The 10642-nt window shown below is 57.6% G+C and overlaps 1 protein-coding gene across 1 annotated transcript in view; it reads right to left on the bottom strand.

Moving 5' to 3' along the window:
- HHIPL1 (HHIP like 1) overlaps positions 1 to 10642 on the bottom strand; it is a 26115-nt gene that overhangs the window by 3024 nt on the left and 12449 nt on the right. The window contains exons 4-8 of the mRNA XM_039884357.1: positions 10620 to 10642; positions 7697 to 7823; positions 5820 to 5965; positions 2923 to 3004; positions 546 to 628 (exon numbers count right to left, since the gene is read on the bottom strand). The exon at positions 10620 to 10642 is cut by the window's right edge and continues 315 nt beyond it. Of these exons, the coding sequence (XP_039740291.1) occupies positions 546 to 628; positions 2923 to 3004; positions 5820 to 5965; positions 7697 to 7823; positions 10620 to 10642 (461 nt within the window). The remainder of the gene's footprint in view (positions 1 to 545; positions 629 to 2922; positions 3005 to 5819; positions 5966 to 7696; positions 7824 to 10619) is intronic.

The raw sequence follows: 10642 nt of genomic DNA, 5'->3' as shown, positions 1-10642 counted from the left end.
CTAGGAGCACTGGGTCTCCGTTCTCACCTCGTTTGGGCCCAGAGGAACCTTTTGCATTAGCTCTTGGTCCCAGGGGCAGTCGCTGGTGGCCTTGCCTGGCCCTCAGGTCATAAGAGCCTTCCCACCGACCTGTCCAAACTATTTCTGACAGGCCCAGCCCGAATACTCCCACCAATACAGGCCCTTGCTCCTAGAATAACTCTTTCCAATATTCCTGGTCCACACACAGACACACTCTCTTTCTCTGTCTCTCTCAAGAAATCTGAGTGTCCCTTGCCTGGCACTATCTATGTCTCCCTTTGCCCCTCTCTGACACCTACAGTCCCTTGGCCTGGGACTAGCAGACATCACAAGGGTGGATGGTGGTTTAAGGAGTTCCCCCCACTTAACTGAGTGTCTAATGTGTGCCCGGCACGGTGCTGGGCACAGGGGCCAAGGCAGGACACCGAGGTCCGGCTGGAAGGACCCCATCTGGTGGAGAGGTGGCTGGGTGTGGGCTGTAGGGGTTCCCCTGCCCTGCTGTGTCCCCGTTGGTGGACACTTACTTTCTTTAGGCATGAAGTGGATGAGGCGGCTCTTCACCTTCACCTGGGCGGGCTGGATCTGACACTTGCCAGGCGGTGCCCGTCTGCCAACACAGGAGATCATGAGTCCCGCCTTGGGAGCCTGCCCCGAACACGCCCTTGACATTGCCTTCCCCCCGGTGGCCAGGCAGGGAGGGAGGGGCTGTGTGTTTTCAGACCCAGGCAGGGTTGACGGTAACCAAAGTGGACATTTATGGTTCACCTCCGGGGAGGAGGGCAGCACCCCTGCGTGCTCCATGCCCTGAGGCTCTATAAGAGCCCAGGACAGGAATCCCTTATCATGGCCTGCCAAGTGTCCACTCCCCTTCTGCAAGAGGGCTGGTGGCTCCCATGGGCCACTTCTAATTCAGAGCATGACTTGTCCTCAGAACATGATCGAATATCACAGTCCTTCCCCTCCCGTAGCCTGCCAATCCGACCCCTGAAACTGTGACTGCCCCTCCCCTGACCCCCTGCTCCCACAGCCTTTGAAGAGGGGCTCTCTCTGCCCCTCTGGTCCCCGGATTTCTGGTGATGCAGAAGCAGAGGTCCCCCTGCATGGAGGAACCGGGGAAAGATTAAGTCGGTTTAAAGAATTAAGAGGGAAAGAAAGAGAGTGCGCCCCTCAGGGCTGGCGGCAGAGCTGAGGGAGCCCAGGGCCTGGCGGGCGGGGTTCGAGGGAGCTGGAGAGGGAGAAGAGAAGGTTGCCGAGGCTATGAATTGGGGTCCTCTGACATCTTCGAGGGGCATGGGTAAGGAATGGAATCCGAGTTTAATTAGTTTTTGGCTCGATCTGTAAGTCTTTGAATGGGACCGAGCCTATTCTGGGACTAACCCACGTGGGTGCGAGACTTCAATAAGTCTCCCCAGCACCGGGGGGAAGCACGAGCAGCGAGGCAGCCACGTGACACAGGGCGGCTTGCAGACAGGCCTGGCAAAGAGGGGAACCGACTGAGGAGGGACACGGGCCTTTTCCCCCGGAGGCTGAAGAAACGCCACTGGGCAACACACTTCTCAAAGCCGTAGAAAAGATGGGTTTTCTGGTGGCTCCCAACTCCAGACACTATCCCGCAGGTTTGTTCCTCAAGGAAATCACATGAAAATCCTTCTTACGTAAAAGGGTAGGAGACGCGCCAGAAAATGCCGCAGTGGTTACCCCTGCGTGTCATGGATGACCCCACCCCCTCCACTGCCCGTTTCTTACTTTTCCAAATGTCCCGGAGCCTCCGTGCATTATGCTGTGCAGCAACAAAACGCATTTACTCCAAAAGAGAAAAATAAACGAGGTGAGGGAGGAGGGGAAGGGGCCTAGCCCGTTCCTGGCCCCTCCGACCCGTGACTCTGCTGCACGCGGTTCAGCCAACAGCACGACCCAGGGTGATGACGGGCCGGCGGCGGTGCTCCCTTAGAGGAGCACTCTTTTTAAAAATGTTGTCAGTAACCTTAGCGTCCGAGGAATGCGCAAGACAATTCTGGCACCGTGACTCAACGGAAAACGACGCGGCCATCAAAAGGGACCCTTTGGAAGGTGATGTCGCAACGTGAAAACGTGTATACAAAATAGGGAAAAACGAACGAAGGAAAACGCCACGTGTGCGCGTGCTCGTCCACGACGACATAAGCCCCGGGCTACAGGGATGGCGGACAAACCCAGGGAAACGGAACGCAGGCCCGGACAAAAAGGGCTGCTCGTCGCGTTTTCCTTGATAAATAGTTACGTCGGTAATGAATAAATTTGTGCTTTTTTAAAAAAGTGTGGTCAACAAGGAATGTCTGAGACGCTGTCGTGGACGAGAGGAAGCTAGGAAGACACGGCGCCTAAATGCAACGTGGGGTCCAGATGGGAGCCCAGTGCAGAAAAAGGACAGTAGGGAAAAACGAGAGAAATCCTCTTTAAAAACTCCAGTGACCTCCACTAAAAAAAAAAAAAGTGTAATTAATAGTAACGTACCAATATTGTTCATTAATTATGACGAAGGACACTGGCTGAGGAGTATATAGGACACTGGATTATCTTTGTAACTTGTCTGTAAACCTGAAACTATTCTGAAATTTTAAAAAGAATCATCTCTTAAAAACGTGGTGATGGAGCCTCGCTTATCGATCCCTGTGCGTATCTTCAACTCCTTCTCCTCATGGGTAGAGCTGGACCGTGAGGCCGGCGGACCCGGTTTTGAATCCTGGATCTGGCCCTCACCGTCGACATGGCCTGGCTGGCCGCATCCCCTCTCTAGACCTCAACGTTCCCATATGAACAATACCCGCCTTAGGGAGCGGTCAAGAGGGAACACGAGGTCACGGAGGTGAGGGCTCCTGGCAGACGGTACGAGCTCAGGCACTGCCACGGGCGGGGACTCACCTGGAGGGGTCGATCACTTTGTAGACGACTCCGCGTGCTGCGGTGGCACTCGGCATGCCCGTCGACATGAAGTACAGCTCCCCTTGGAGAAGAAGCGAGGCGAGGAGTGAGAATACTGCCTGGGCACCGTCCCGGCCAGCCCACGCCCCCCGCCTCAGGCCCCGAGACGGACCCTAAGCTCGGGTGTGCCACGAGGGGAGGCGTCTGGTCTGCTGTGGCACTCCAGTGCCAGGAGCTTCTGCAGCACAGGCTCCCTGGCTGCGGCCTCTCTGCCTGGACCCACCCAGGCTCCGACATCTGCCTCCCTCCTGGTGACCTAGCCCCACCCCTGGTCCCTGCCTGGGATTCACATCCATGGATGCAATGAAGATCCACAGCCCAGCTTCCCCGCTAACTGCTTCCTGGGTGATGCGGGCACATGCGGATCCCTGAGCCTCAGCATCCTCATCCCAAAACGAGATGCTTCGTAGCACTGTTACGAGGCTTCGAAGAGCACACAGGAAAGTGTTCCATCAGAGTTAGCTATTACTGCTGTCATCACTGTCACCCAGGATCTGGGTCCCGCTAAGTCCTTGAGGCCAAGGTCCTTATCCCCTGGCCAGCAGGCAGAATACAAGCTCGGGGACTCTCTCGTGTGAAGGCCAGCTCCCTCACTCAGCACCACTGAGTGAGCACCAGCAGCTCTGGGACAGGCCCACTTCGAGCCTCAGTTTCCCCACCTCTCAGGACTAGTGGAAATGCAGTGAGTGAGTTATGAGCGCCTGGTGCCACGTGTGCTCTCAGGGAACGTGAGTTCTCTGCTCTGCCCTCACTCCATTCTGCCCCCTGGCCCTCGCTGACAGAGGCACCTACGTCCAGGAAATAAGCTTCATTATTCCCATCCTACAGATGAGAAAACAGAGGCTCAGAGAGGTCAAGTGACTTGTCCAAAGTCACACAGCTGGCGAGTGGTTAAGCCAGGCCTGGAACTCAGGAATGTCTTTACCCCCAGGCCCACAGCGATGGCTGGGAGCCCCAGACACAGGCCACATGTGACTCAGTGTGATGGTTCAGCCATGCGAACACCTTCCTTCCTTGTAGGAGGACAGTGGAGAGCTCAAGGGTGGGGGTGGGGATGGTCTTCCCCAGGAGAGGCCCAGACAGACAGCAAGGTGGGAGCTCTGCTTGTGGCCGGGATAGGGAGACTAGGCCCATATGGTGATGATGCAACCCGCGGGAGGAAGCGGGGTACCCAGGCTGGTTCCTTCTGAGGAGTCCATAGACGCAGCTGTGAATTTGCTGTGCAGCCTTGGGCTGTCGCATCCCTCTCTGGGCCACTTTCTGGAGGCACTGACCCCTCCCTGGCTGGGCAGCCCTCCCACACACACTCCAGCCCCCGGGAGCAACTTGGGGCTCCCCGCATACTCTGCTCCCTTGGCCTGGAATGCATGTCACCACTGTCTCCCTTTGGCTGACCAAAGCATAGGGCCCTGCTCTGGGAGGCCTCCAGGGGCCAGGCTGGGTACCGTACCCCCAGTCATGAATAGTCAACCTCAGTTTCCCCATCTGTAAAGTGACAGGGCTGGACTAACTACTCCCCAAGGCCCCTTCCAGCCTTGATCTGCTGGGAGCCATGGTCCCCAATCCTACACACAAGCAGGGAGCCCCACCAGCACTGCCGAGACCTGCTCAGAGCCACGCTGCCCTCTTGGTCCCTGTGGTATGGACTGTCCCTGGAGGACGCCGGGCCAGCCGAGGTACTTGTTTCGCAATTTGCAAATATCACGAGAACAACTAGAGGGGCAGGGGCTGGAGCCTGAAGCTGGGGGAGGTGTGTTTGCCGTGGACTCCAGAGCTCTGTGCCTCCCAGGGGCCACCTTGCCCACGCTGGCCGCCAGGCTGTCCCCGGGCCGTCTGTCTCAGAGGGGCCCCGGCCTGGCTGTCCATCACTCAGTGACACTCAGAGGGCTGAGGAAGGGGCCCTGGGAAATGGATCTTCCAGGTCCAGCCTCTGTGGGGGTACGGGGTGGGGAAGGTAGAGAGAGAGCACCCCTTCTTCCAAAACACCGTAACCTCCTATCGACCAACAAAAAGGACTTTAAAGGACCCAGTGAGCTGGGAGAGGACAGTGGGGGCCGCCGCTGCCCTTTTGAAAATTTAGATTCTGATGGGTGTCAGTTTAACAAAAGTTTCCCAGACTCAGGCCTGGGGGCTCTGGGGCCCAGGCCCTGCGGGGGATACCCCTCCAAAGGCCCCCAGGTGGGCGTTGCCCAGCAACCAGGCCAAGCATCCACTAGGCCCCACTGGGAGCCCCTAAGCTTTTGTCCAGGGACAATCCAGGGCCAAGGACAAAGGCGAGCGGCTGGAGTGGGATCCAGTCCCCATAGCCCCTCGTCCTCTACCCTCTGCCACTGCTCCCTGCACTGAAAACACAAGCGCCTGAATGCGGGACCCACAAGCAGACAAGAGGCGGTGTCTGCCCACTCTCTGAAGGCGACGTGGCTCTAATGTCCAGGCCCAACACATTCGCCGTCAGGAGCCCAGGGCGGTGGCGGTCTCGGAGGCCTTCTTCGCCTACTGCCCGCATTTCCGCCATGACAGAGCCTTTCCTGGTCTGCCAACTGCCTTGGACTCCTCCCCAAGTCATCGTGCTGCCCGCAGCAAGCCTGACCAAGGCAGGGACGGGGGAAGGGGAGGAGGCGACCACTGCTCCCGTCTTCCAAACGAGGAAACTGAAGCTCAGACTGGTGAGGACGACACCTAGGCAAGGTCTCGAGCCCACTGAGCACCTCGCTCCCCAGCCTGAAGTTAATTTCAGGCCTGAGACCCCATCCCTCAAACCCCGGGCCAGTGAGATGCACAGGGTAGGGAGGGGCAGGCACGGGCAGCCCAGATGGAGAGGCCTTGGCAGTGCTCACCAGCCTCGTCTTCGCCGAATGAGATGATGTATGGATGGTAGTTATTGATGAGGCCCGGGAACTCGCAGGTCTGGCCCTGGCCCATGCAGATCTCGTTGTACCGCCACTGGCCTGTCCCCGAGTTCTCTCGGAGGGACATCAGACGCCTGCAAATGGAGAGAAGCTGCGGGGTCATGCCTGGCACCCCGCAAACCAATGCACCCACTCACTCATCTATGATCCATGCAACGGGGACCATACATAACTGCAAGGTCCAGTGCAAAATGAGCATGCAGGGCCCCTCGTTCAAAAAGTACTAAGAATTTCAACAGTGACGGCAAAGCATTAAGCTAAGTGGGGCCCTTCTGAGCGTGTGGTCCTGTGCAAGTGTGCAGGCTGCATATCCATGAAGCTGGGCCTGCGGTCTTTACCGAGTACCTGCAAGCATCAGAGAAGCATGCGGACAGGGCGCAGGAGACCAAGACTATTTTGGCCTCTCAGATCAGTGCCACACACGACCAGCAGGAGACAGTCAAGAGCTGAGCTGGGTTTCAGACCCCTCCAAGGCCGGTGCCCAGGGGTGTACGCCCACACACTGGAGCTGCCTGCACTTCAGAGCACAGGGTGGAGCCTGGGCATCTTCAGAATATGCTGATCTGGCCCCTAACTCCCTTCCCCATCTGTCAATAACCTGCTGATACTTCTGGGTCCTGCTCAACCATCCACTCCTCTGGGAAGCCCTCCTGACTAGCCCCGTGCTGGGCTTCTCCAGCACTGGGCACAGGCTCTCAGAGGCCAGACGAGAGTGGACAAGGTGTTTGTCTCCCTGACTCGGGTACGAGACACTCTTCAGCTCTTGCACCTGACCTGCAGACAGGCTTGGGATTTTGACACCCCTAGGGGAGGCCTGAGGGGGGATAGGAGACCTGGGGTAAAAACAGAGGCTTCATCTAGAGCCATTTTCCAGGTGGGGTAGCTGAGTCCCAGAGGCAGACCCCGCGGAAGGGGCTGAGCTGGGGAGAAGGACCCAGCATCCAGATGCCCAGGTCAGAGTTCTCTCAGATGCAGCTACAGACCTACTGGCCACACACCCGCTCAGGTCAGCAGCCTGCAAGAGGTGAGAGCTCTCCCGCCAGCCTCGGGCTCTCTCGATTCCTTATTTCCCCTCCTGAGAACAGCTGCCCGCACGTGGAGAGTCTGGCTGGGGATAATCAAGCCACCGGATACAGCGTGTACTAGATTCTAAGTGCTGCGTGTAGCAACGGTCTCGGTCCTTAAACAGCACTAGGAGGCAGCTACTATCATCACCTCCATTCTGCAGATGAGGAAACTGCAGCAGAGGGAGGTGAACTCATGGGCTCAAGGTCACACGGCTAACGAGCGGGCCAGGAACTGGACCCGGGCGATCTCGGCTGCACTTTTAAGCACCGTGTGTGTGGCGTGGATCTTCCCTGTGCTTCTCTGGTCCTCGGTTTTCTGCCCTGCACAGTGGGAAACGAGGTGCTCAGGAGGCCCTCCCTACAAGTTCCCCTGGGGAAGGAGGCTGGCCCGCAGCAGGTTTGGGGGGCATGCTCTCTTTCCCCCTCGAAAATCTGTTTAGAGTGGGACTCGCCCCCACCCACACCTTCCAGGGTCAGCGGGTGGACGCGGCATTGCCATAGTGTGGGGCAGCAAGGCCCCAGAGGCCCCCACGGTCACACTCGGGCTGGACTGCCAGCTCCCCTCTCCCTAGTAGGGTGGCCCCTCTGGCCTCTCCTGGACCAAGGCCCTGGTTAGCTGGTACGGCGACAGGTCCTGGCAACCTTGGGGCGACCCTGAGCCTGCCTAGGAAGTTGTTCGTGCACCCCTCACCTTGCTCCTTTTTCCTCTCAGGCTCCTGGAACTGTCAGGCCACTTACCCGCTCATGAAATCTCCGAAAATGTAGAGGCCGTTCAGGTTGGGGTACTCGCAGCCCCGGTACACATAGCCCCCGGTGACCGACTTGCCCAGTTTGTGTGGGTAGGCAAATATTGGCAGCACATCATCTGTGGGGTGGGAGAAGCAGTGTTTGAGTCTGAGGGGGAACTAGCCCCCCTACAACAAAGCTTGGTGGGTGGTCCTGAGTCTTGCTGGGCAAGGGGATGTGAGGTCGCTAGGAGGGCCTGAGATGAGGCCACAGATGGTCACCCAGGGAGGGAGGTGCTTACAGACTGTAGGTGGGGAAGGCGTGGGTTGGGGGAAGAGGGCATCAGGTAAATTAGGGGAGGAACCAGAGGGACGCTACCCGGTCAGGGTTTGGGGTCGGAGGGTACTGGAACTACGTCCGGGCCAGGGTAAAAGGCGGATCTGGAATCACGGGTCCCCAGGGTAGTCCCGTTGAACCTCTTGCAGCGCTTTGAGGCGCTAAGGCTTTACCGCCATGGGGTGCGGCGAGGCCTGGAAGGTCGGGAGCGGACAGAGAGGCAGGGGAGTGGCGGTCACCGAGGGCGTTAAGCGCAGCCTCGCGGTAACACTCAAGCCCTGTAGCCGTGGTCGCGGCCGCTCTCCTGATCCACCTCTCGAACTTATTCTGTGCCATATAAAAGCGCCCTTGTGCGCCCGGCAGCTAAGTGTGGTCGAGCAACAGCGCCCACATATTCTGCGCCCGGGCGCCTGGGCAGCGGTAAACTCACGGAAGCGAGTTGTCGAGGCGGGATCTGCGGTAAGCCGGGCAGCGCTTCGTTGCGGTCGATATGCGCTGCCCAACAGCGTGACCTCGCGATCGGCGGGAGAAGCGCCCTAAGCCAGGGGAGCTCGAACTTTATGCGGCGAAAGCGAGGAGCCGTGGCAGAGAAGTAGAGAGCAAAACAAAGGCGGGCATGGCGCCGGATCTCAGATTCAGTCCTCCGCTACTTACCAGCTGGGTAACCCGCCTCATTCCACATTCATCCTGCCCCGCGCCAGGCCCCGTCCCAAGCACGGGACATTCGTACCATCTGTGGCCTCGTTTAGGCCTCACAACAAACCTTTTAGGTGACCCCTGTTTTACAGATGGGGCAGCTGAGCTCGGAAAGGTCACGTAAGTCCCCACACCGACATGACATGGTAGGGCTGGGGTCCAGTCCAAGCAGCCCGGCTGCAGAAACCCAAGCTCATTACCACAACGCTGTCTAACGTCCCCAGGCCTGTGCCCTCCCCTGTGATGTGAGGGTGGGCCCTCTCTTTCCCGCTTCCTTACATGGTTGTGCTACAGGGTGAAAACACTCCTAGAAAAAGGACTCCTGCGTACAATTTTCTTCCAGCACAGTGCCTGGCACATAGTAGGTGGTCGTTAAGTATTTGCTGAGTGGATGAATGAATTACCGCAATCAAAGTCAAGTGCAGCACACAGAGAGCACCGGCTGGAGCTGGGAGTGGGGAGCGAGAACGCTGCCGGTCTTGGCAGGAGACGGGAGGCTAGCTTCCCGCCGGCTCCCTCACACTCCAGGGCCGCTGTGCAGAGCGCGGGCAGGCCTCAGCGGCGGTTCGGTTCACCCCACACTCTACACCCACCACCTCGACCTCAAACACGAGGCAACACAGGTTCTGAGAGGGGGACCGCTCGCCAGATCCCACAGGCAGCTCTGGACAGGAAGCCAGGCCACGCCGCAGCCCCATGCCACATCATGTTTGGGGCCCCTGGTCGCAAGGAGACCACAGGGCGTGCCCTCGAGAGCCAGGCAGAACAGGAGTATAGCCCTTAACCCCACAGAGCTCCTGGGGGTTTCATTCATCCCATGACAAAGGTGACGCATGGCGGGGGAAATCTGCCTTATGCTTAAAGGTGATTTTTTATGCAGCCACGTCATTAGTGTTTTGGTGGACTCCCTCTAGGCTGCTTTTCAAGGTAGGACTGGCGTGTTTTTCACATTTGATGCGACCGTACCCATCATTTTCACACTGCATCAGCACCTAAGTGTTTCCTTCAAATGTCCGTTTTAACGATGATAAAATGCTCCCACCCAACAGAGGCACCACCGTTAACTCTCCACTGCCGACATTTGCCCAGGGGATTCCTCTCACATGCTCCAGCCTGCTCGGCACCAAGCTGCAGACGACACCCTGGAGCCACACCACACACCAGGCTTCCATACGTAAGTGGGCAAAATAATGTTTTAAGTTCTCTCCAATTATCCACAAATCCTTAATATCTATTTTCTCAGCTTCGTCTCTAAACACATCCCAAACATGGGAAAGCTGCACTGACTCTTACACTATCATATATGAAAGCACAAGTCACAAATCGTGAACACTTTAATTACTGTAATCAGCATCCGACTCGCTATTTTTACTTTCTGGGCTGAGGAGGGTTTTGTTATTTTGGCTAAGACAGTGGAGGAGGCTTTCTTGAGACTGCTGGGTAGGCTGGTCCATACTCACGAGACTCTAAGTGTGCGTGAGCGCGCGCGCGTGCGCATGTGTGTGCGTCTGTGTACCTATGTCTGTGTGTCTGTGTCTGTGTGTACGGCAGTGAGATGACAGCAAGCCATTTGCTCAAGCCCAGGAGTGAGTAACGGAGGGCAAGACTATGCTTCAATGTCTGGGCCATCGTGGGTGACCTCTGGGGCAGAACACCCACTTGTCCATTCGACCCTGCTCCAACCAGCTCATACCCCCCATTTGGTCTGAGAGGCACCTCTTTTCTTCCTATGGTTCCGGCAGGGCTGGGCTGACCTCAGAGCAAAGTCTATCTTCCCAGAGGCTCTGTGACGTCACTTATCAGGTATCCGTGGCAAGTGGGCTCTACACCTGACCCCTGACAAACGTGATCGCGTTTGCTTCTCACGACAAGCCCCCCACGCAGATTATTACTCCCCTCTAACTGATGAGGGGCAGTGACCTGACC

The sequence above is a fragment of the Pteropus medius genome, unplaced genomic scaffold (genome assembly GCF_902729225.1).
Source record: "Pteropus medius unplaced genomic scaffold, Ma_sr-lr_union100, whole genome shotgun sequence".
Lineage (NCBI taxonomy): Eukaryota > Metazoa > Chordata > Mammalia > Chiroptera > Pteropodidae > Pteropus > Pteropus medius.
This window is presented reverse-complemented; position numbering and strand designations above follow the sequence as displayed.